The sequence below is a fragment of the Microtus pennsylvanicus genome, chromosome 1 (assembly GCF_037038515.1).
Source record: "Microtus pennsylvanicus isolate mMicPen1 chromosome 1, mMicPen1.hap1, whole genome shotgun sequence".
NCBI lineage: Eukaryota > Metazoa > Chordata > Mammalia > Rodentia > Cricetidae > Microtus > Microtus pennsylvanicus.
The window spans coordinates 113,372,423-113,397,230 of record NC_134579.1 but is presented as its reverse complement, the minus strand read 5'-3'; the positions used below and the strand labels follow the sequence as shown (position 1 = coordinate 113,397,230).

The window sequence follows — 24,808 nt, the reverse complement described above, 5'->3', positions numbered from 1 at the left end:
GAACAGAGCTGGGTAGTGTGTCTGGAGCGTGGTGCACTAGGCACCATCTTTCAAGAAGGAGTGTCAGGTGTACTATCCAGCGTAGGCCCAGCCATCCTTCCGGTGATGTGGAGACCATAGGGACTCCAGGGAGTTTGGGGTAGAGGAGCTCAGGACTCCCTGCAAACCTGCCCCCTTCTGAATGAGGAGGAGACTCCTCTTTGACCCAGCTCCGAGGCTAGTGTCCAGCCTTGGCTGTACAGGAGCCTGTGAATGAAACCCAGCCGGCCACTTGATCCTAGCAGCTGGGTCCCTGCCGCTGTGAGTGGAAGCCCTGTGGGGTTTAGACCTGATTGGCAAGGGACAGGGAAACTCAGCTGGCTAACCTGAGCTGCCTGGCCAGCCTGCCCCCCTCCTCCGCCCGGGAACTTCTATCCATTTCAGCACTCACTTGAGCGTCACTTTGTCTATGACAGCATCTGTCTCTCTGCCCGAGCTTTGCTTTCCTGTGTCCTCCTGGTTCTGATGGCATACTGCACTGTGTCGTCTAGTTCTCCCGTGTACGTGCCCTGGCAGAAATCAAGATTCTCTAGACCAGTGGTTCTCCACCTTCCTGATGCTGTGGCCCTTTTAACACTGTTTCTTGTGTTGTGGTGACCCCAACCAGAAAATTATTTTCTTTCCTTCTTTTTTATTTTTTTTTGGTTTTTTTGACACAGGGTTTCTCTGTAGCTTTGGAGCCTGTCCTGGAACTGGGATTAAAGGTGTGCATCGCTACCGCCTGGCTCTTTCTTTCTTTCTTTCTTTCTTTCTTTCTTTCTTTCTTTCTTTCTATAAAGATTTATTTATTTATGTACACAGTGTTCTGCCTACATGTAGGCCTGTAGGCCAGAGGAGGGGACCAGACCTCATTACAGATGGTTGTGAGCCACCATTGGTTGCTGGGAATTGAACTCAGGACCTCTGGAAGAGCAGCCAGTGTTCTTAACTGCTGAGCCATCTCTCCAGCCCCAGAAAATTATTTTCATTGTTACTTCATAACTAATTTTGCTAGTATGAATCTTAGTGTAAATATCTGATATGCAGCCCCAAAGGGGTCACAACCCACATGTTGAGAAACGCTGTTCTAGAGAGACACACCTCTCAGCTTGGACTGGTGAACAATGGACCCTGAGAAATCGGAATTTCCCCAGGAATCTCATGCTGGAAGAAGGAAAAGGCTGGGAGCAGGAAGGGGAACTTATTTCCTGAGGAGATTTTCGGTTCTAAGGACTTGTCAGATCACCTTGCAAGATGAGAGTGGAGCCCAGACAGTGGGGGGTCAGTGGTGGGCATCCTGACCCTGGCCTTGTATTTGAACTTCAATCTGACTGAAAGTGGTCTTGAGGAGGTCACTGGATCCTTTCCCAATGTGGCCACATTAACTATGTCTTCCTTTCCTGCTCTGTACTATAGATTTGGCTGTTTTCATTGGCTTCTGGAGGTTGGGTGACTGAGCAAATTCAGTGACGTGGACATATGACAGTTAACTTGCAGAGCAGGAAGAAGTGGGGCTGGGTGTGTGTCCATCTAGGGTCAGCTGCCGTTCAGATACACCCACCGCTGTACCCACGATCCACAAGCGAGGCCGTGTGCCCTCCACAGGGCTACACCACATTTCAAGAAGGACAGCCTTGGGAGCAGGCAAGCCTGGTCCTGCTCGGCATGGCCCACAGCACCATACTGGATTGAATGAGCCCACGGAGGAGGACATTAGTCCCGGTGGGAATTTTTTCTCTTCTTGCTAAGTAAACATAAGACTCAAACTGCAATAGGTTTGTCTGCCTGGGCTGAGTCAGTCCTCTGGCTTGTTGGACAGTCAGGTTCGTGATGACATCACCAGTGCCTCCCTAGATGTCCCGTCCATCCAGATTCTGGCCCAGCAGAGGTGTGACTCAGGGCCATGCCTTTCTGCCCTGTGTTCCACCCACAAAGTCTGGAGCTGGGGTGGCAGCGGATTGGGCCATGAATTTGTCAGTAGTGACCAAAGGGCAGATTCTTTCCCCGGGCTTTCATGCCGTCCTTTGAGGTGTGACGGTCATAGACTAATGTTTGCATTTCTTGAATGGTGGAGTGGTGGAGGCCAGGACCAAAGGGCCAGGAGACTGGAGTGGAGCGAGATGCAGTTGAATGAACCAGGGTCAGTCGCTGCTGACTTCCTGTCTGCTGAAGTGATCCGGCTGTGGCCTCTCCGCGGCTTTGCATATGGCCCCAGCTTAGCGTCCTCAGCTACAGAACTCCTGTGTTCATGGTCATCAATGGCCTTTGAGGTAGCAGAAGTGTTTGAATGAGAGCACTCTGTCCTCCAAGCCAGGCTTTGCACTCACAGAGCAAAGTAACTCTCCGCCCTGCCAACAGCCCCGAGCCTGGGCTCTTGGAGGAACCTGCCTGTCCCTGCCAACTGCTGCTGGTAAGCCTCGTGATAACCGCACAAGAAGCCTTAAGTTGATTCATTTCAGGGATGATTTTAAAAATAGAAATTGTTTAATAGCTATCTTAATAATTAACTCTAGCGGCTCAGTTATTATGAAGAAAGACGCTGCCTTGAAGTAGGCGTGCTCAGGTCTGAAGCACTCTTGTGCCGCAAGTGCTCCCTCTACACATGTCCGCAGAGACTTATTGACTGCCCTGGAGATGCTGGGGTGGAAGACACGCCCTTATCCTCAGTGTCTAGAGCGGTGGTTCTCAGCCTTCCTAATATTTCGACCCTTTAATACAGTTTTTCATGTTGTGCTGCCCCCCCACCGTAAAATTATTTTCATTGCTACTTCATAACTGTAATTTTGCTACTGTAATTGATTGTAATGCAAATATCTGATATACAGGATATCTGATATGTGACCCCTCAAAGGGCTTGCGACCCATAGGTTGAGAACCACTGGTCTAGGGAATTAGGTCCAGGACCTCTGAAAATACCAGGATCTGAGGGACCTGGAGACATACATCTTTAATCCCAGCATTCATGAGGCAGATCTCTGTGAGTTCCAGGCCAGCCTGGTCTACATAGTGAGTTCTAAGCTAGCCAGGGCTACACTGTGAGACCCTGTCTCAAAACAAACAGACAAACCAGAATCCTCAGATGATCAAGTCCGTTGTATAAATGTGCAGCTTTTACGTTTGGTTTATATACATGCACTCACATAATTTAAATCATGTACCTGATACAGTATCAGTTACATATACATGACCCGTTGTCCTCTATTGCTTGGGGACTTATGAGGACAAGACCTGTGTGTGCACAGTCCAAATGCAGATTTTTCTCCTTGAATATTTTAATTGGTATTTGGTCGAATCTTTGAGTGTGAAACTCATGGATGGGAGTTGGGTACCTGTGTGTTCATGGAGTTGGAGACAGGATGTAAGTGGTCATCTAAGCAGACAATTTCAGCAGACAAATGGTCTTAATGAAACTAACCCGGACACAGCCAGGCGTGGGGATGCACACCTTTAACGCCAGGTAGAGGCAGGTGGATCTCTGAGTTCCAGGCCAGTCATGGACTGTCTCAAAAACAAAAACAAACGAACAAAATCTAGGATATCTTACAGCTGCAGGTAGCTGTTCTAGTCAGGGTAGCTGTGGACAGGCTGCCGAGAGGCTCAGCGCTATGATGGGAGGGCTGGTTCTCTGAGGAGCAGGAAGCAGTGTGGGGACAATCCTAGAGATGGTTTGACAGGTGCTGTGTGGTGATTGGTTTTCCTTCTGTTTGCTGGGGATGGAGCTCTTGTCTAGAGCTGACATGTCCTCGCTTCTGCCTCACAGCTGGGGGAGCTAAATCAGGAAGTGTCTGAAGTGGTGTCTGCCGGTGTGTTGGGGTACCAGCTGAGGCACTGCAGCTCACAGTGGAGGAACTGGGTGGACAGGGCCTCCTGCCTTGGGTGTGTGGGCTCCCAGGAAAGAAAGCGGTAGATCCAGTCCACGTTGACTCTGTGCCCCCTGGGCTGTGGGGCTGTGGGTGCAGAACACAGTGCTGACACTGAGTATTGTCTGAGGGCCTCAGGGCCTCCTTGCTCCTCCATGTGCTGGATGTCCACAGCCCTGAGCCCCCTTTCATGGGGCCTTAGAGCTGGTGGGACATCACTGAACACACAGCCCACCTCTCACCCCTGTGCTCGTGTAGGAAGTGTCTCCTGTCTCCCCCAGTCCCTCTGCTGAAACAGGACCCTCAGGATGCCTGCTGGGGACCCTTGTAGGTCATGGTCCAGGGCTGTTGGCAGGCAGCTCTGGTCTTCTCAGGAGTCAGCGGCTTCATTTGACCTGGTCCAGTCATCCTAAGGTTTGGGTTTTTGTTTTTTGTCTGAGACAGAAGGATGGAGTTGTCGTGGATAAGCAGGACAGGTGCGCCCTGAGGACATGGACAGGGGCTCCCCTAAGCTTTGGTTAAGTCTTTTGGAGGTCCAACCTGGATGTAAGATTGAAGCTGCTATGGGGATCCAAGGTAGGGAGGTGAAGGCCAGGTTCAGCGTCCGGAATCCAGCACTAAGGCATGAGACTGGGGACGGGACCCAGCCTAGCCCTTATAGCCCATGACTTCCAACACTTCACAGGCCAGAATCCATGTTCTGATTTGTCGTTAGTCCAGGTCCTCTGTGTTGGGGACCCTGGTAAGTTTGATTTTAGTGTAGGCTAAAAAGACACCTACAAGGACGCTTCTTCCTGAACTGTCCCTTCAGAGAACCAGAGAGGCTGCCTAGGTCATTCTCCAGAACCAGGAACCTGGGAGTGAGTCCCGCCAACCGCTTGTAGCTGAGGGACAGTGGGCAGACATTCTGCCCTTCCATGCTGCTCTTCCCATGAGATCACAGCACACAGTCACGTGAGGGTCCTGTTGCGATGGTCCAGGCCTGGAGAGGTGACACAGTGCTTTGTTTCTATGACCTGGGGGAGTGGCTTACTCACAAAGCCTCAGTGTCCTTAGCTGCCCACTTCTAGGGTTTCTCCTGAAGACCCGGTGAGGAGCCCTGGCCAAGCACTTGGCATAAGATTAACTCAGAAAATGGGTGGAATCATTATGTTACTGGCCCCACGGCACACGTTGTGGGTTCTCAAGCGTGGCTGTGCTGGCGAGGCTGTCTTCTAGCTGTGAGACGTTTGTCCTTCCATGGCCCTCCTGGCCTCTGTCCCTCTGAGGTCAGTCCTTCCTGGTGCTGGCACTGGGTGGAATCAGATGCAGAACCCATCAGCGACTGGTGGCTCCTGGGCATAGGTGGGGACTTGCTGCATTTCTTAGAGTGACCCGTACGCTAAGATCCGACCCCTGCCTACCCTCTGTCATGTCCCCTAGCAGTTTCTCGGCATCTTACAGTTGTCATGGAGTTTGTAATTGCCCTGTTTCCTCGCTGACTGAGAGGGCCTCGTCTGCCTTGTGCAGAAGTAGGGAGATGGGGCCAAGCCTGGTGGTTCACTTGAGAGGCAGAGACGGGTAAATTTGTGAATTCAAAGCTAGTTTGGTCTGTACAGTGACCAGCCAGGGCTACATGTGAGACCCTGTCTTAAAAAAAAAACCAATAGAGACCCCTGTATCTCTGGGATCCCCTGGTGCAGACTTCCTCTTCACTCAGCTGGATGGAAATGGCTCTTCTTGGCTTTCTGAGGAGTCAGACAGGACTCAGGGTGTAATAAGCATCCAGATACCCCATCCGGGTTTCCATCCTGATCTTGGGGTTGTCCTTCCCTGAGGTATCTCCAGGATGGTAGACCTGAGAGCCAGGAGGGATCACCTTTGCCTGAGAGGAGCTGCTCCCACTCCTGATGTACCAGGGTGATAGAAGAATGTTCTCGGGCCAGGATTCCCTCCTCTCCCTCCCTCCCCTGCCCCGTCACTCTGTGGTTTTCTACCTGCTACATACAGGACCCCAAGTTTCACTGAGGTCAGACCATACCATACTTTAGTCTCAGAGTAGAGCTATATCATATATTAGGGTCGGTCAGATATTCCGCACACAGTGAGATTCTGAAGTGCTCCTAACTGCACTTTTGCTCAGATGTGACCCATAGCCACCTCTTCAAGGAAAATCCATGTGGGAAGCCCAAGGGAGGTGGAAGGTGGGAGGTGCCACCCTGTCTGCCTGCTGCTGCCTGGGAGGATGAGTGAGGGCCAGGAGTCCCTACAGACTCCCACTGTGTGAGCACTGGGCCTCCTTGTGTGACGCTGGCCACCCCACACATCTGCCCATCCTGCACACAACGGGCCTGTGTTCCCAGGAGCCAGCCTGCGCCTGCACAGAATGGCTAGCTGACACAGTCCTATCCCTTGTGGCCAGCTCAGGGATGGGCGGCACCCAGGCCCTCCACAGAAGACCCTGCCACGTTCCCTCCTGGTCGCATTCCTCAGTACCTCATGACCTCCTTACTGCAGCACTGTAAGCGTGGGGGCAGCTGCCGCATGCCACTGACATGCCATAGGTGACTTGAGAGAGTAACACTATCAGATGGGATTTAGAGAACCATAAATCAGATTTAAAGAGGACCAAGGACAGCCCGTTGTAGTGGCACACACCTTTAATCCCAGCACTTGGGAGGCAGAGGCCAGAAGAGCTCTGTCTTTCAAGCCCACCAGGTCTACATAGTAAGTTTCAGGATGGACAGAACTACACAAGAGACCCTATCTAAACACAACAGCAAAGGGGTTGAGGGGTCCAGTGGAGAGAAGGGCTAGGTGTGTTTCATGGGGGCTCAAGAAAGCAGAGGCCCACTGGGTGGTGGTGGCACATGCCTTTAATCTTAGCACTTGGGTCAGGAGTTCAAGCTCAGTCTCAGCTCCATAGTGCATTTGAACTAAGCTACACGATAACCCTATTTAAAAAGGGGGTAGGGTATTGAGATGGCTCAGCTGGTAAGGGTGATGCCACTGAGCCTGACACCCGGTCTTTGGATCCTGGGATTTACATGGTAGAAGGAGTCCTTTGAGTTGTCTTCTGACTTCTACACTCATGCCATGTCATGTATGTGCTTACACAAGCACACGCACACGTTCACATGCGTGCACATATTAATGTGAAGAGAGATGTTTAGGAGTCAGACTCTCAAAGTTTGAACCAACACTGGCACTGAGTCTGTAGAACTGAACTGCCGTCTTTGCCCTCTTCAGATTGTTACTCTGCTGACCGAGGTGGGCGCAGAGCTCTCCCGCGGTTTTTAACTGTGTGTGTCTGCAGGTGAGTGCAGGTGCCCGGAGAGGCCAGTGGTCTGATCCTGGAGCTGGAGTTACAAGTGGTTGTGAGCTCCTGATGTGGGTGCTGGGAACTGAACTTGGGACCTTTTTGAAGAGCTTAATGCTTGAGCCATCTCTCTAGCCCCTGGCAAAGAAAAGCAGAGACTCCACTGCCGGCTGGGGAGGCCTGGGGTCTGGAACGTTTTGTCATGGCCTCTTGGTGGTCTTTTTCCTCAGAAGAAAAGGATTCCCTGCTCGTCTGTTCCCAGACTGTACTCACAATTTCTAAGTTTCTTACCCCACCCAGGTCATTCGTCATCTGGGTCACCAGGGCAGCTCCATCTCCTCCCTCCTTGCCAGGAATCTTCCAGGACAGGTGGCATTCATCATTAGAGCCAGCTCCCAGCTCGGGTGTCAAGGCATTGAAGGTTGTGGTTCCACAGCCCAGGGAGGCACACTCCTTGCTGTGAGCCACAGCTGCTTGCTAATGCTCTGGGTGGCCCAGCCCACTTAGCACGTGACTCCTGCCAGGGGAGAGCTGTACCTGGAAGCCATGTCACAATCACGCTGAGGACACAGCGCGGAGCCCAGCAGATCAGTGTACTCAAGACACTGGGCATAGTCACCAACTCCCAGGTGGCTTCCCAGAGGCGTGTGCAGTGCTGGCCTTCACCGGGTCTCTCTGATAGTCCCCATGGCTGCCATTGTGCCCACCTTCCCTCAGTAGAGGTGAGGTACCCTTAGTGAGCAGAGCAACAGCCTCACCTCAGCCGCTGGGTGACCACCCTGTGTTTGTGAGGAAAAAGAGACCTGGGGGCCGTGGATGCAGGCTCAGCACCCATGAGGACAGATGGTTGGCTGGCTGAGGCTTTGTGTACTTGGGAAGGCAGACCCCGCTAGTGTTCCTTTAGGACCCTATTTCAGTGAGGTGGGAGGGCTCGGCTGCAGTCCCAGGTCCCCAGATTCCAATGAGTCTCTCATAATCGGCCCTGTGTGTGAAAGGACATCAGTGTACCTTGCTGGACTATGGGGTGCAGGGTCCAGCTAAGGAGCAGCCTGTGCCCAGCCCTGGCAGTCCTCAGACGCATGCCTCCGAGCAGAAAGGGACGCTCGGCCCTCCAGGCTAGCTACTTTTATAGGAAAATTGAGTCAGCCTGCTCAGCGAGTGCTGGGGCATCCACTTAGATCTGAGACATCAACCGGGGTGTTGTGCAGTATGTTTGCTCCTTTGGCTTTTTGAGGGGCCCACCACCCAGCTCCCAAATAAATCATACAACGGAGGCTTATTCTTAGTTGTGACTGCCCGGCCTTGGCTTGTTTCTTGCCAGCTTTTCTTCACTTAAATTATCCTATCTACCTTTTGCCTCTGGGCTTTTCCTTTTCTTACTTCCGTATATCTTACTCTGTGGCTGTCTGGGTGACTGGCTCCACTGTTCCCTTCTTCTTTCTTGCCTTCTATTTATAGTCTCTACCTGCCCACCCTGCCTATCCTTGCTCCTGCCTTGCTATTGGCCATTCAGCTTTTTATTAGATCTGTTTAGACAGGCAAAGAATCACAGCTTCACAGAGTTAAATAAAATGCAGCATGAACTGGGGAGCTTTTCTCAGTTCATAAACACTGACCTCACACCCTGTCTCTGCCAGTGGAGTCTCTGGAGGGCTGGGTGAGGGATGGTGTGTGCTGTGTGTGCCTTCCTGGACGGTGTTGAGCTGGGGAAATAAGATGTGACCAGCAGAGGTTAGAACCACCTTCAGGACCGTGGCTGTGGTTTTGGTCAAGTGTGAGGTGACAACAGCCTGGTGCGAAGCAGATTCTCCGTTGGCTTCTCCCTCCCCCAAGAGGCCACAGTTGTCCTTCTCAGTGGCATGAGCGGGCACCTATGGTGTGGCGGCCAGTGACAGGGCCTGGCTTCTGCATGCATCTGGCTGGCCGTCAGCTGACAGCCTTGCTGTGGGCCCTGCTGTACAGGAAAGGGGGTAACGTGCACTTTTATAGGAGGAGACTGTGAGGACAAGGGGCTCATCTGGGCTGGGGCCAAGTCTCTGCTGCTTTTCCTGGTGGGGAACTTGGGTAGAGGATGCTCTGTTGGCCATGCCCTTAGTCACTCCTCCTGGAGTCTGGGGGCCTCTTCAGGGAGAGCAGTGTGAGGTAGATCAGACATGTCTTTCTGAGCCACAGCCCAGCTTTCCTCCTGAGCCTGGAGCTCCTGGTTGCTGTGGCATTGACATCAGCTACAGGTCATGTAGAGGTTCCTGGGAGCGTGGCTCTGACAAACATGTTCGTTCTCCTCCACCAGAGTAGATGGCCCATCCGTTTGGGTTGTGCTGGCCAGGCAGCTGCAGACGGGTGTCTAATTCTGCTTGTCTTCCTCATAGGCCATCAGCATCAGCAAAGCCATCAACAGCCAGGAGGCCCCTGTGAAGGAGAAGCATGCCCGGCGTATCCTTGTGCTCCCTGGGCCTGGGGGAGGTGTGAGGAGACTGTGGGATGAGCATGGTGCTGACCCAGGGTGTACTGGGCTGGGAGAGCTTGACCCAGACCTCTAGTTGTTGTGACCGGGGAACTGCAGAGTGACAGGGCCCAGTGACAGGGGCTCTCTGCACAGTAACTGCCCACACTTCTGTCTGTGTCCCTCACTTGGCCTTGACCCTCTAAGGCATCATTCTGGGCACTCACCATGAGAAGGGGGCCTTTACCTTCTGGTCCTATGCCATTGGCCTGCCGCTGCCCAGCAGCTCCATCCTCAGTTGGAAGTTCTGCCATGTCCTTCACAAAGTCCTCCGAGATGGACACCCCAATGTGAGTAGTGACCGTAGCCCTTTGGTCTCACAAGCTCAGTAGGCCTGCATTTCACCAGCTGACAGCACTCACAGTATCTCTTTGAAGTGTTGAAGGGTACGGTTCTGTCCTTGTATCTGTCCCCTTGCCCTTGGGACTGGCCATGCCTGCCCACTGTCCATCCTTCTGGCCCCAGGTGCTGCATGACTGCCAGCGGTACCGGAGCAACATACGTGAGATCGGCGACCTGTGGGTAGGTGTGAGGACAGCGTCCAGGCAGTGTGGCTGAGCTGAGGGCAGCATCTGGGCTTGTTCTTTCCTCCCGCTCTGCAGCAGCTACAATTGTCCTTGGGGTTACCATATAGGCTGAGCACCAGTCAATGTGAAGTTGTAGCCTTGTTGGGGCTTAGATTGGCCTCCGCCTCTATAAGGTAGGCCCGTTAGTCCCCGAGAGTTGAAAAAGGTAGCAACCCCATGGTTGTGTGGAGAGCAGGGACTCCCAGGCTCCCCTAGACTGTGGCTTCAGAAGCCCCGTTACAGACTGGAATTTTCCATGCTTTTGCCAGGCCATTCTCAGACCCATAGTCAGATCCCGGGGGTGGGGGCTGTGTCTGGGTCCACTCTGATATCCTCAGAAGTCACGGCCCCGGGAGGGAAGGGCCTCAGACTTCACTGTCTGAGCTCTCCTGGGACACGTAGCTGAGTGGGTCTCAGGAGGCTGCTGTCTGTCCAGAGCCGTTACACTCCATTGATTCATCATAGGGCCTGCCAAAGGCCCAGGCCCAAGCCGTGTGGCCACACACCAGGACATTTTGCAAGAGGAGCCGGATTCTACATACAGGCCAGATGCGCCTCCCCGTCTGCCAGCAGCACTTTAATGAAGTATCCCAGCTCAGAACTGGCCTGTTGCCCTGGGCAAAGGGCTCTCTTTGCCTCTCACAAGGCTTTCTCTGGCAAGAATGACAAAGGAGTGAGATTAAGGAGGGAGGAAGCTAGAGAGTTATGAGATTGGTGAAGGCTGGCGGGGAAAGTGACTGACGTGAAGAATGGCCCTCATCTGCCCTTGCCGCCCGGTTTCCTCCTCTGCCTCGATGGGTGCTCTCGACAGTGACCTCACACTGGGCTCCATCCTCACAGGGGCACCTTCGTGACCAGTATGGACACCTGGTGAATGTCTACACCAAACTGTTGCTGACCAAAATCTCCTTCCACCTCAAGGTAGTAGAACTGTGGGGCTGAGGGATTGGGGAGCCCTTCCCTCTGGGACATCTGGGGACATAGAGGAGGGTTGGAATCTGTCCTGTCCATGGTCTGTCCGGTTACCGTAGAGGCTAGGATGACTGATAGAGATTGCCAACTCAGCTCCGTGTCTACATAGATCCAATGTGGATGCCTGCTGTGGTCGGTGGCCATATCTTTCAGTTTTGGCCAGGTTGCCCCTGTCCTGTCCCCAGGCTTTCTGTTGTCCCCAAATTCTCAGCCCCTTCGGCATAACCAGAGCAGCTGGGGGCCCTGGAAGGCAGGATTGGGGAACCTCCTTGGCCACTCTCCTTGTGGTGCTGTCGGGAGCAGGGATGGGGCCTGGTATGTGGCTGCTCGGCAAAGCTGCAGCTGAGTGGGGGGCTGTCTCTGCAGCATCCTCAGTTTCCTGCAGGCCTGGAGGTAACAGACGAGGTGCTGGAGAAGGCAGCCGGAACTGATGTGAATAACATGTGAGTCTGTGTGCCTCAGTTTCTCCCACACCCCTAAGTGTTTGAGATCAGGTGCCCACCAGGGGCCATGATGGCAAATGAGGCTGCACCTCTCGGGTTGAAGGTCATCATGGTCTCACATGGGCCAGGGGTGGGGTTTGTTTGGTTCAATTTGTACCTGATGGGGGCTGTGCAGTTCCAAAGCAGTCTTGGGGATTGGGTGGGTGTGTCCTGCACCCCATGCATCCTCCCTCTCTCCCCTAGTTTCCAGCTTACCGTGGAGATGTTTGACTACATGGACTGTGAACTGAAGCTTTCTGAATCTGGTGGGTGCATCACTCAGGCTGCCAAGACAGCGGTGACCAGACTGACGTTCTCACTGCTGCTTTTCCCGGTGCCTGGCATGCTCTGGGGAGCGCCTGCTGCAGCCCGGTGCTGTGTTAAGTGCACCTGCTCCCCGGCGCTGCCTTGGGACCCTGTGTGTTCATCCAGGGCACAGCATCTGAACATTATTCTGTGGGTCCTGGATGTGGAGGCAGTGTTGTGTGGGCTGCGGAGGAGCACTCTAGGCTCCCGCCTGGCCTTAGCAGCTGCAGTCCCCTCTGGGAGAGAGAATGTGGGTAACATTTCCTGCTGTGTTCTGAAATGCCTCTGGGTTCTATTAGACTGTTCAGCCCAAGAACTGGCAGCCGTTGAACAGGAAATCTCAGAGGGCTCGCCCTCCCAGCCTGGGAGGTGATTGTTCTGGGCTGCACCTTCAGAACAGCTGCTGGTGACCCAGTGTTGTCAACGGCAGAGCCCAAGATGCCTTTTTAAGGGGAAACAGGGACTTGGAAAGAGGCAAGACAGCCCCCCTGTACCCAGAGTCCAGGCCTGTGGCTCTGGTGGGTGAGAGGTCAGCTTGCAGCCTGCCCAAGGCTCAACATGGAGCAGAGGTCAGGTTACCAGGGTGTGGCCCAGCAGAACAGCTGGACCAAGGCCACCAGGAATTTTGTCTTGGCAAAGAGCTAAGCCCAAGCTTCCCAGAGCACACAGGCCATCAAATTTGTCATACACCCCATGGCCCCACCCTGGCTGCTCTTGGCCTGGGAGGAGGTCCAGGTAGGCAGGCTATGGTCCCTACAAGGGAAGTGGGAAGAGCCCACAGGCCCCATCCTTGGTGACACAGATGTTTTAGTGAAGTACAAAGACCTGACTGTCTACTGAGCTTCTGAAGACACACCTGGGTGCACAGGAGAGAGGTGCAAGGGCCTCCTCGCCTCAGCCCACAGCACAGAAAGCAGAAACCCTTACATGGAAGAGGAAAGCTGGCCGCAACACACTGCCTTCAAAGGGAGCACAGGCTGTTAGAGACGCATGCTACTCAGAAGGCTGAGGCAGGAAAATGAGGAGCTAAAGTGAGTTCAAGGTCAACCTGGGGAACTTTGTGAGACTTAGTCTGAAAAGTGACAAGGCGAACTGGAGGGGCCCTTGGTGGAGAGGAGCACTGGCTACTCCGCAGGCTCTGCAGGGGAGTCCCAGAGCCCTCACTGTGGCTCCCAACTGTCTAACTCCAGTCCTAGGGGATCTGACGCCCTCTTCTGGCTTCTGAGGGCACTGCATGTGGGTGGTGCACATGCAGAACACTTATATAAATAAAAATAAAGGAAAACACTTTAAGTAAAAAGAAGTCTGGTCATGGTGGCCATGCCTTTAATCTATGTGCTGGAGAGGCCTGTGTTTGAGGATCTGAATTTAAGGCCAACCTGGTCTACATTAGCCAGGGCTGTAGCTCAGTAGTGGAGTGCTTACCTAGAATGCAGGAGACCCTGGGAAGGAGGGAGAAGAAGACACAGAAAGGGGTGAGAGGACATTTTTACCTTGGCCAGAAAGAACTAGAGCGTTCTGCCTGAAGTAAGGCAGGTTACAAAACACATTTTAGTCACATTTGATACCTAAAGTGTACCTAGTGCAACTTCCAGTTAGGACTGAAGGAAAGGCGAGGGAGGCCTCTTCCGTCCGGCTTTTACCTCTCGCAAACAACCCCGTCCATCCCGTTAGGGCCAGAGCAAGGCTCCAGGGACTGGGGCTTCTGGCACCGCTCAGAGCGCCCAGCGTGGGGCCTGGCTGCTCTCCCACCCTGGCTCATTGCCTGCTCGTTGTCATTCCTCTCTCTGCCCCAGAGAAGATGCAGGCCAAGAGGAGGCAGCTTCGTGTTTGTCCTTTATCCCTCCTTCTCTGGAGTTCTGATACAAGGACTGATTGTCAGGGTCTCCAGGGCAAGTGAGAGATTGGCTCACTAGGGGCTTGTAAAGCCTGTGTCCAAGGCCATGCGTGGCCCGGAACAAACCCTCGCCTGTCTCCACGTCTATAGGATGAGGTATTGGAATGGCAGTCTCTCTCTCTTTTTTCACGTGTATGGGTGTTTTGCCCACACATGTACATCTGTGCACCATGGGCAGTGCCTGGTGCCTGCAGAAGCCAGAAGAGGGTGTCAGATCCCCTGGAGCCAGCGTTCCAGGTGGCTGAGGCCCATATGTGTTCTAGGAATGGAACTCAGGTCCTCTGGAAGTTCAGCCAGTGCTGTTGAGCTCCAGAGCCATCTCTGCAGCCCTTGCTGCTGGTTTTAGACAGGCTTTGTTTTGTAGTCCAGTTTGGCCTTAAGCTCAATTCCCCTGTCTCAGCTTCCTGAGTGCTTATAGGTTTGCACGCCATGCCTTGCTTCAGCAATAGTCTTTTAAAACACATTTACTACATTTTATTTGTGTGCATGTGTGTGGACATGCCTGTGCTATGGCACATGTGTGGAGGTTAGAGAACCACTTGAAGGAGACAGTTCTCTCCTGCCATGTAAGTCATCAGGTTACGGGGCCAGCACTTGTGTCCACTGAGCCATCTCTCTGGCCTTTGGTAACAATCTTCATTCTCTGAGGTTCAGGGCCTTGGGTATGGAGCAGTCACTTCTGTCTCGGGCCCACCCTGGTGGGAGGTTCTGGAAAACCCTTCCTGATCTGCAGCGTAACAAGAGGGTTGCTCAGCCTTGCTGTCCTGCTTGTCCTCATTCCTGGGGGTGTGTCCTTGACCCAAGAAAGCCACCAGCATAGGGGCTGCAGTCCAGGCTAGAGCGTGCTGTCGAAGGCCCAGATTAGAGTCCCAACCATCTTCAAACCTTCACCGTGGTTTTGACAGCACGGTGGAAGGCCACTCACTGCTTCCAGAGCCACCACAGTGTGAGCTCACGGTGTGAGCTGTGGTGGGGCTAGCCTGTGCCCACCTCCAGCCGCATCCGCTCATACTTGCTTCCACCTTCTCCTCTTCCTTAGTTTTCCGGCAGCTCAACACAGCCATTGCGGTGTCTCAGATGTCCTCCGGCCAGTGCCGCTTGGCCCCCCTCATCCAGGTCATCCAGGACTGCAGTCACCTTTACCACTATACCGTGAAGCTCATGTTCAAGCTGCACGCCTGTGAGTTGCACGGTCCTGGGTGGGCATATGGGGCCTTGTACCCCTCGTGTTACTGAAAGGAAGGGCTGAGAGGTGAGCCACAAGTAGAAAGATCCCCTGTAAACCATCCCGAGACCAGCAGTAGTGATGTGCTTTATGAAAACCACCAGCTTCCAGAGCAGAGAGACAAGACGTCTAGTTTTTGTTTTCCTAGCTTTCTGCACACCTGGTATGGGGGGGGACAGTGGCCCCTCCCCCGCCCCCCCCACCGTGTTTCTGGGGAGCAGTAGTAGAAAGGCTATGGCTGTAGTGTTAGAGGTCCTTGGGCAACTTTCAAAGCCATGGCCCTGGTGGCATGTCCACCTCCCCAGTGCCGCCCTCTCTGATCAGTGTCAGAGCTGAGCGACCCTCTCCTCTCCCGCGGGTCTAGAATCTCGGGGGCAGGGAGGAAAGCACACCTTGGAGCAGTGTGCAGAGGGGTCCTGTCCGCTTGTGTCCCTCAGGTCTCCCAGCAGACACCCTGCAAGGCCACAGGGACCGGTTCCACGAACAGTTTCACAGGTACCAGCCCAAGGTGGGGGACTAGAGCATGGTTGGAGAGGCTCCCAACTGATGGCTCCCCTGTGACCTGTTTCCCTGTTCCATTGCAGCCTCAAAAACTTCTTCCGCCGAGCCTCGGACATGCTGTACTTTAAGAGGCTCATCCAGATCCCAAGACTACCCGAGGTGCCCCTCCCCCGCCCCACAGTCAGCAGCCCCTGCCTCCTTCCTGGCTCTGGCAGAGTCCACAGAAGGCTTCTGGAAGTAGCTGAGCATCTCCCTGCTGCTGTCCCTACAGGGACCCCCCAATTTCCTGAGGGCTTCAGCCCTGGCTGAGCACATCAAGCCTGTGGTGGTGATTCCAGAGGAGGCCCCGGAAGATGAGGAGCCTGAGAACCTCATTGAGATCAGCAGTGCGCCCCCTGCTGGGGAGCCGGTGGTAAGCTCTCCCCCACCTGCTTGTCTCCCCATGTCTCACCGTGTGGTCCCCTGAAGAAGGGCCTCTGACACAAGGCTGGGCACAACGTAGGGTTTGCCCCTCCACTGGGCTCCCCACCATGGAGGGCACAAGAGGGGAGCCGAGGTCCATGTTCTCTGCTATGGCAGGTGGTGGCTGACCTCTTTGATCAGACTTTTGGACCTCCCAATGGCTCCATGAAGGATGACAGGTAAGTCCCCAGGGCCCACCTGGGTAGAAGGTAGAAAGAGCCTTCTGACTGGAAAGGTCGTAGGTGGGAACTACAGAGTAATGGAAATCCTGAGGGCCACTGGTGAGGAACCAGACCCTGTCTGTGTTGGGCAGTCTGTGACCTTCCAGCTATAAACTTGAGTCCCACGACCTCTGACCCCAGGGACATCCAGATTGAGAACTTGAAGAGAGAGGTGGAAACCCTCCGTGCTGAGTTGGAGAAGATCAAGATGGAGGTGAGGGGGCATGACCAAGGGGCGTCCCCACCCGGGTGGACCTGGGCTCCATGCGCTTCTTCCTGCCCTGCAGGCCCAGCGGTACATCTCACAGCTGAAGGGTCAGGTAAACGCTCTGGAGGCAGAGCTGGAGGAACAGCGGAAACAGAAGCAGAAGGCCCTGGTGGACAACGAGCAGCTGCGGCACGAGCTGGCCCAGCTGAAGGCCATGCAGCTGGAAGGCGCCAGGAACCAGAGCCTGCGAGAGGAGGCAGAGAGTGCGCACCTCTGTGGTGGTTCCCAGCAGCAGGATGAGGGTGGATTCTATCCCGCCTGCCCATCTCACTCAGCCTTGCCTCTCTGCAGGGAAAGCCAGTGCCACGGAGGCGCGCTACAGCAAGCTGAAGGAGAAGCACAACGAACTCATTAACACGCATGCCGAGCTGCTCAGGAAGGTGGGTACCAGCCTCAGGAAGGGCAGTGTGGCCAGGGGTCCAGAGTCAGAACCTGTCCCCTGCCTTCCAGAATGCAGACACAGCCAAGCAGCTGACGGTGACACAGCAGAGTCAGGAAGAGGTGGCGCGGGTGAAGGAGCAGCTGGCCTTCCAGATGGAACAAGTGAAGCGTGAGTCCGAGATGAAGGTGTGTTGAGTGTGTGCGGCCCTGCCCCACACCATCCCAGCCCTGCTGCCCTACTGACCTGCTGTCCCTTCCTAGATGGAGGAGCAGAGTGACCAGTTGGAGAAACTCAAGCGGGAGCTGGCAGCCAAGGCAGGAGAGCTGGCCCATGCACAGGAGGCCCTGAGCCACACAGAGCAGGTGTGTGCAGCTGGCACAAGTTGGGTCCTCTTTCCTATAAACTGAGCCATATTTACACGGCAGTGGGCCCCCAAGCAGGCCAGGTGCCTCCTGGATTGCAGGGAGCTCTCAGTGTCTTGGGAGTGGTGTGGTACTAAGACACGGGCTGTAAACACGGGTAAGGCCAGGCAGGGTTGGCATGGCTGTTGGCCTTCTTCATGTTCACAGAGTGGGTCAGAGCTGAGCGCACGGCTGGACACGTTGAATGCAGAGAAGGAGGCCCTGACTGGAGCCATGCGGCAGCGGGAAGCAGAACTGCTGGCTGCCCAGAGCTTGGTGCGGGAGAAGGAGGAGGCACTCAGCCAAGAGCAGCAGCGCAGCTCCCAGGAGAAGGGCGAGCTGCAGGGGCGGCTGGAAGAAAAGGTATGGCCTCCCTCCGCCTTGCCACATTGTGAGGCGCACCCTTTGGTGTGAGTGAGTCAGTATTCTCACTGTGCTCAGAGCCTGGCTTCCCTTCCACGGCTGAGACATTCTCACCTCTCGCAAAAGCAGCCCAGGCCCAAGAAATGGGTTCCAAGTTCTCCACATCCTCGCCATCTTTTTGACTGTTTTCTTGATTCAGCCAGTTATGTGGGTACAAAGCCCTTGCTGATTCTCTCTCTCTATATATATATGTGTGTGTGTGTGTGTGTGTATATATATATATGTGTGTGTGTGTGTGTGTGTGTGTGTATGTATATGTATATATGTGTATACATATATACATATACATATACAGGCTAGCCTCAAAGCCAGGGTCGTCTCCTGTCTCAGACTTCTGAGTCCCGGGTGTGTGTGCCTCACCACTCAGCGTTGTTTATTGTGATTGAGATTTTGATTTGCATTTTCTCGTTGTCTGATGATACAGAATGCCCTTTCTTTCTCTTTCTTTCTTTCTTTCTTTCTTTCTTTCTTTCTTTTTTAGAAAACAGTTTATTTTGTTGGGGTGGAGCTCACGGTGGCGGTCAGAGGACAGCTTGCAGGAGTCAGTTCTTTCCTTCCACCTTCTGGGTTCCGGGGATTGAACCCGGGTTGTCAGATTGCCATGCTTGGTGGCAGACGCCTTTACCACTGAGCCATTTTGCCAGCTGTTGAACAGCTTACTGTGTGCCCAGTGGCCCTTTGATTATCTAGGTTCTGGGCTGTTTCTCACTGAGCTGTTTGCCCCCCACTCCCTCCCCATCTCACCCCATGAGTCTTCCAAGCCCTGGGAGGGAGGGAGATGGTCTAGAACTCTACTGCAGCTAGGCTAGGACATCCTTCTGTGGAGGGAGTCAGCTGGGCTAGGACACCCTTCTGTGGAGGGAGTCAGCTGGGCTAGGACACCCTTCTGTGGAGGGAGTCAGCTGGGCTAGGACACCCTTCTGTGGAGGGAGTCAGCTGGGCTAGGACATCCTTCTGTGGAGGGAGTCAGCTGGGCTAGGACACCCTTCTGTGGAGGGAGTCAGCTGGGCTAGGACACCCTTCTGTGGAGGGAGTCAGCTGGGCTAGGACACCCTTCTGTGGAGGGAGTCAGCTGGCCTTGGCCAGCCTCCCACTGTCAGTCCCTGGAGCTGAGCCTTGAGGGGTCTGAAGGTTTCGTCTCTTTGCCCTCAGGAGTCGCAGGAACAGGAGCTGCGGCAGAAGCTCCTGGACGACCAGTTTGCAGTGTTGCGCAGCGCTGCTGCTGAGGCAGAGGCCATTCTGCAGGATGCAGTGAGCAAGCTGGATGACCCCCTGCATCTGCGCTGCACCAGCTCCCCAGGTGTGTGCACAGGGCTCCCAGAGGGGCTCACCCAGCAGGCAGGCTTGCTTCTGTCACCCTCTCGTGAGAAGCATGTGGCAGCAGGCTAGGCCTTACACTTGTGCCTGTACTTGCAGACTACTTGGTGAGCCGGGCTCAGGCGGCCCTGGACACGGTGAGTGCCCTGGAGAAGGGCCACAGCCAGTACCTGACCTGCTCTGAAGGTAAGGACAGGTGGAGGGTAGAGTGGACCTGTAGTTTCTGTAGGGCTCCCGGGGCTAGGGCTGCCGGGTGCCCGTAGGAAGTAGAGGGAGCACAGGGCCTGAGGTCACACTGGCTCTGCTTGGTAAATGAACTCTCAGCCGCTTCGGCGTGCCCTCTGTCCTCATCCATGCTGGGGTGCTGGGGCCTTTGCCCAGGCTCTCTGAGAAAACAATGCAGTTTCCCCACACCAAGAATCTCATCGCTCCCTCCCGACGACCTCGGCCTTATCCACCTGCAGATGCTTCTGCCCTGGTGGCAGCACTGACCCGCTTCTCCCATCTGACCGCGGACACCATCGTCAATGGTGGCGCCACCTCCCACCTGGCCCCCACTGACCCTGCCGACCGTAAGTTGATCCTGGTGGCAGGGCCTGGCTGTGTCACCTTGTCTCACACGGGGGTCTTCACAGTGCACAGGGGACCAGGCTTTGCATTAGGTCGTAGGCCAGGGTGTGTGGGGACTTTTCCAGGACTCTCCTCACAAACCTTCCTTAATTAACCCCAACAGGCCTGATTGACACTTGCAGGGAATGTGGAGCCCGGGCTCTAGAGCTCACGGGCCAGCTGCAGGACCGGACAATGCTACCAAGGGCACAGCCCAGCCTAATGCGGGCCCCCCTGCAGGGTCTTCTTCAGCTGGGCCAGGTGAGGTGTGCAGCCAAGGCAGAGTGCGGGCTGAAGCGGGGCTAACTCCTCTGTCCATGAGCTCGGTGTGCAGGTGTGCAGGCTGTGAGCACACAGCGTCAGGACACAGGGCTGCACCTGCACACGCCGCCCCCAGCCTGCTACTCCCTGCACAGCTTCGCTGGACCTTGGTGAGGGTCAGTCTCCCTGTCTGACTTGTGCCATCCCAGGACCTGAAGCCCAAGAGCCTGGATGTGCGGCAAGAGGAGCTCGGGGCCATGGTTGACAAGGAGATGGCAGCCACCTCTGCGGCCATTGAGGACGCTGTGCGGAGGATTGAGGTGAGGACCGAGCATCTGGACTCCCAGTCCCTGCAGGAAAGGAACTAAGGGGCTGGAGGCTGCCTCTGAGAGTGGTAGGTAGTATCTTGTGATCTGCTGGCTCATTCTCTGTCACGGAACAGGACATGATGAACCAGGCCCGCCATGAGAGCTCAGGAGTGAAGCTGGAGGTGAATGAGAGGTGGGTACCGCTTCCGGCCCTAGAGCCCTAGCCTAGAGCAGCTTCTGACTGCTGAGCTGGCTTCTCTTTCTTCCCCACTTCTCCCCAGGATCCTCAACTCCTGCACAGACCTCATGAAGGTGAGTGCGGTGGGTGACCCCAGGGTGGCTTCTGCGTTGGGACCACCTGGAGAATGAATCAGTCACATCTTGGTCTTGGCAGGCCATCCGGCTCCTTGTGATGACCTCCACCAGCCTGCAGAAGGAAATCGTGGAGAGCGGCAGGGTGAGCAGGCAGGGGCGTGGTCTGGCAGCCTCCCTTGCTGGGTCAGAAAGGTCACCTCGGAGCCCTGACCCCATTGTGCATGACACCCCCACCCCCACCCCACCATACAGTATCCATTGCCACATCTAAAAATCCCCACACCTCAGGGAGGCTTCAGGGATATGCCCTTTGGGCACCCCTTCCTCTCTGAAATGTCCTTCATCCTGTCTTGTCCTTTCATCACCACTAGGGGGCAGCCACGCAGCAGGAATTTTATGCCAAGAACTCTCGGTGGACCGAAGGCCTCATCTCCGCCTCTAAGGCAGTGGGCTGGGGAGCCACACAGTTGGTGTATGTCGCCCCAGGTGGGGGTGGGCCGGGACAGGCGCTTAGGTCTAGGGTGTGGGTTCCCTACTTGTTGATGGTGCAGAGCCCCAGCCCCTGACTGGTCCCCATCCCTAGGGAGTCGGCTGACAAGGTGGTGCTTCACATGGGTAAATATGAGGAGCTCATCGTCTGCTCTCACGAGATTGCAGCCAGTACAGCCCAGCTGGTGGCAGCCTCCAAGGTGAGAGGCTGTGCCGTGTTTGTGTCGGGCCTGGACTTGGGGCCCTCACTGGCTGCCTGTGGCCAGCAGATGGTGACCACTGTGCTCCCTGCAGGTAAAAGCTGACAAACACAGCCCCCACCTGAGCCGCCTGCAGGAGTGCTCCCGCTCTGTCAACGAGAGGGCCGCTAACGTGGTGGCCTCCACCAAATCCGGCCAGGAACAGATCGAGGACAGAGGCAAGTGCTGCGTACTCAGGGGTTTCCCAGAGGTGGTGGGAGAGCTCGCTCAGCTTCCTCCTTCCTCCTGATCACAGACACCATGGATTTCTCCGGCCTGTCCCTCATCAAGCTGAAGAAACAGGAGATGGAGACGCAAGTGAGCACCCTCATGCCCCCAGCTGCCAGGCTCCCTCTTGAGACTGATCTCTGGGAAAGTCCCGGGACTCACGGGCAGCGCTGAGTGCTGAGTTGGCTCTGTGGCCTGCAGGTGCGGGTCCTGGAGCTGGAGAAGACACTGGAGGCAGAGCGTGTACGGCTCGGGGAACTGCGCAGACAGCACTATGTCCTGGCCGGGGTGATGGGGACACCTGGAGAGGAAGAACCCAGCAGACCCAGCCCAGCTCCCCGGAGTTCGGCCACCAAGAAGCCACCCTTGGCTCAGAAACCCAGCATAGCCCCCAGGCCAGACAGCCAGGTGCCATGCATCAGTGCTGGGTTAGGGAGGAGAGGGAGCATGCGTGCGTGCGTGCGTGCGTGTGTGTGTGTGTGTGTGTGTGTGTGTGTGCGCGCGCACGAGTGTGCAAAGGGTGTTTAGTGTCTGTACCTGGATGGTACATGTGCTCTGGCCTACGCCTACTGAGCCCCTCATCTTGACTCCTGCAGCTCAGTACAAAGGACGGCATCTACCCAGCTCAACTCGTGAACTACTAGGCCTTGAGTGTCCAGCGGACGGCTGCTGGTCATGCTGGGCCTTACGTAGCTGTCTGGCCATGGTCAAGGGGCCTCTGAGAGGCTTGAACTCCTGCACCTGGAGCCCAAAGCAGCCTTCACCAACCCAAGGGGTCTTGGCTCCGTGGGGTAGTTGATCTGGATTTGAGTCTATTTATCTTAGTAGGAACTGCCCAGAGCAGCCGGGACGGCAGGCCTGAGCCACAACCACAGCTAACATCTGGGACAGTGTGAATATGTTAGTCCTCCCTACCGAGTCTAGTCCGCACACTGGGGACAGGTCACATACCAGGAGCTGTCCTGCTTCTGAGCTCCAAAGTCTGAGGCTGTAAGTGGACAGAAAAGAGAGGGTCCCCTGCTGGCTTTTGGGGATGAGGGGGTGACCTGTGACCCTTGAGGGAGAGAAGGTAGGCTAGGCTGTATCATCCTCTAGGGGCCTGGTGCTAGGGCATCCATGCTCAGAGTCCCAGGAAACCAGGCTTTGTGTGGGAACCTGGCCACAGCATGGCCGGGGCTGCTGCTGGGCTGTGCCTGGAGCAGCCCTGGCTCAGGTGCTGCCTCTGCGCTTGAGTTTCCATTCCCAGCCGGACTCTGAGCCACCCTCCCACTTCCTGTTTTCCCTTCTCCTGGCCTGGCTGCCTTCACTAGTATGGCTGCTTATCACCCACCTTTGTGGGTAGATTTCAGTCCTCCTGAAGCTGGGGACTTTCAGCTCAGTAAGAAGCTAAAACAGACAGAAGCCACAGCCCACCTTTTTGGGGGCTCAGAAATTCCTGTGGGGCCCCCAGGTGGAGCAGGTCAGACTTGGAGGCCTGGCCTTGCCTGCCCCTGACAGTTGGAATAAATTTGTTTCTTGAGCCTGTGAGGGGGAATAGTTGCGGGTAGGGATATCCATACCGATAGAGACAGCAGCTGAGCTGGATAGGTGCCCAGCCTCCCTCCAGTTGCCTGCCCTGTGCCCTGGGAAAGCTACCAACCATGGGCCAAGGTTCGGGACTGCGGGAGGGAGCCAGTTCCTTTGCTGTGTCTAGTATTCTGTGTTTGAATTCCATTGGCAATAAAACACTGTTGTCACCAGTGCCCTAGTGAGGGCCTGTGCCAGGTTTTTCGTTTTTCCAGAGATGCACACTTCTCTGGCCCCGTGCAGGTGTCTGCAGTTGCTAGTACAGTTGTCACCGAGCACCAGTCCATCTTCCTGCGGATCATCGCCCTCCCATCCTCCCAAGGCTTCCCTGAGACCACTGCTGTTCCAGCCTGGAAGCTGCTAGGGCCTCACCAGTGGTTAACACCAGGGCACTAATCTGAGACCATTTGGTTACAGTTGGCAGTTTCTAGACTTCTAGTGTCTGAGCTGGTGGGCGAGGACCTTGACCTCCAGGCTCCAGAGGTCACTCCACTCAACCTGCAGCCCAGCAGAGGTGGCTGGGGCCCTATCCCCACACTCAGCATTTATATAAGATTTATAGAAGAGCGTATGCTACTGGGGCAGGCAAGCTTTCTGGGCAGCAGAGTAGAAGCCTGTGTGTTCCAGTGCTTTGCAAATTGATCTCCAGTGTGAGGCTAATGGAGTTGGCTGCCGGGTCGGAATCATGTTTTTATAGAATTTCAAATGCTTTAGAGTATTCATGTGTACAAACCAGAGAAAATTGGTCCAAACTGGCCAGTGATCCAAAGGGTCCACCTGACCTCGCATTCTGGGGCTCCAACCAGGAACTGGAGACCAGTCACCAATCAACCCCACCTCTCCAAATCATTCCCCAGCCTCTGGTCACACGCATCTCCTGTCATAACCATAGAGCTGTGTATGTGAGCATCTTCCTCAGAAGAGGTCATGGGATGCTACAGGGTTGCTCTTGGGTCACATCCCTTGTAGGGGCCTTGTGGTCCAGACACACAGCTCAGCAAAGGTCAGCAGAGCGCAGGCGACAAGGTACAAGCTCAACCAGGTCAGAAACATTTTTCTGTTACTGCTATCTTCAGGCAGGCACCTGAAGGCACAGGAGGCAGCACACAGTGGGGCTTGGTGTGGGAGGGGACACTTTCTTGAAACAAAATGTTAGCCCCTAAAACGTAGCACCTGAAACCGCCGGTGTCCTAGCTATTTTATCATTTGTGGCACAGAGACCAAGGATGGCCAGTGCCTTGAAGTCACCCTCAGCGCTATGGCTGCAATCCCAAACACACAGTCCTATGTCAGAAACATTTTTCTGTTACTGCTATCTGACTTATACAAGCCCTACCTGGAGAGGATGGTGGTGTCGTACACCTTTAACCCCGGCACTCAGGAGGCAAAGGCAGGCGGATCTCTGTGAGTTTTAGACCAGCCTGATAGACAAAATGAGTTCCAGGACAAAAAACAAAACACAACAAAAGCAAAAAAACAACCAAAAAACCAAAACAACCAACCCATGGCTAGTGCCAGGGATCTAGAATAAACAGCTTTGGTTTTTTTTTTTTTTTTTTGAGACCTGGAACTTGTTCCTTAGAACAGGCTGGCCTTGAACTCCTAGCACTCCTCCTGCCTGTCCAGCCGTCAGCCTTTTGTTAGACGTTCTGGAACCATGTAAAGCAGTGGCAGGCTAAAAATAAAGAGAA

At 54.8% G+C, this 24,808-nt stretch overlaps 1 protein-coding gene across 3 annotated transcripts in view; it reads left to right on the top strand.

The window, feature by feature from the left end:
• Hip1r (huntingtin interacting protein 1 related) overlaps window positions 1–24,808 on the top strand; it is a 31,288-nt gene that overhangs the window by 5,492 nt on the left and 988 nt on the right. For 2 of the 3 annotated variants that reach the window (XM_075979135.1, XM_075979146.1), the window contains exons 2-32: window positions 9,546–9,609; window positions 9,827–9,969; window positions 10,145–10,201; window positions 11,086–11,166; window positions 11,584–11,660; window positions 11,904–11,965; window positions 14,942–15,082; window positions 15,565–15,622; window positions 15,712–15,787; window positions 15,900–16,040; window positions 16,208–16,269; window positions 16,453–16,525; window positions 16,599–16,782; window positions 16,871–16,959; window positions 17,030–17,146; window positions 17,222–17,323; window positions 17,531–17,725; window positions 18,938–19,085; window positions 19,202–19,288; window positions 19,567–19,674; window positions 19,836–19,972; window positions 20,182–20,292; window positions 20,415–20,473; window positions 20,562–20,592; window positions 20,675–20,737; window positions 20,967–21,067; window positions 21,179–21,284; window positions 21,379–21,502; window positions 21,580–21,641; window positions 21,753–21,959; window positions 22,148–23,291. In XM_075979135.1, the coding sequence (XP_075835250.1) occupies window positions 9,546–9,609; window positions 9,827–9,969; window positions 10,145–10,201; window positions 11,086–11,166; window positions 11,584–11,660; window positions 11,904–11,965; window positions 14,942–15,082; window positions 15,565–15,622; window positions 15,712–15,787; window positions 15,900–16,040; window positions 16,208–16,269; window positions 16,453–16,525; window positions 16,599–16,782; window positions 16,871–16,959; window positions 17,030–17,146; window positions 17,222–17,323; window positions 17,531–17,725; window positions 18,938–19,085; window positions 19,202–19,288; window positions 19,567–19,674; window positions 19,836–19,972; window positions 20,182–20,292; window positions 20,415–20,473; window positions 20,562–20,592; window positions 20,675–20,737; window positions 20,967–21,067; window positions 21,179–21,284; window positions 21,379–21,502; window positions 21,580–21,641; window positions 21,753–21,959; window positions 22,148–22,195 (3,114 nt within the window). In that variant the 3' untranslated portion in view covers window positions 22,196–23,291. Of the gene's footprint in view, window positions 1–9,545; window positions 9,610–9,826; window positions 9,970–10,144; window positions 10,202–11,085; window positions 11,167–11,583; window positions 11,661–11,903; window positions 11,966–14,941; window positions 15,083–15,564; window positions 15,623–15,711; window positions 15,788–15,899; window positions 16,041–16,207; window positions 16,270–16,452; window positions 16,526–16,598; window positions 16,783–16,870; window positions 16,960–17,029; window positions 17,147–17,221; window positions 17,324–17,530; window positions 17,726–18,937; window positions 19,086–19,201; window positions 19,289–19,566; window positions 19,675–19,835; window positions 19,973–20,181; window positions 20,293–20,414; window positions 20,474–20,561; window positions 20,593–20,674; window positions 20,738–20,966; window positions 21,068–21,178; window positions 21,285–21,378; window positions 21,503–21,579; window positions 21,642–21,752; window positions 21,960–22,147; window positions 23,292–24,808 lie in introns of those variants that run through there. The other variant, XM_075979140.1, reaches the window with a different exon arrangement.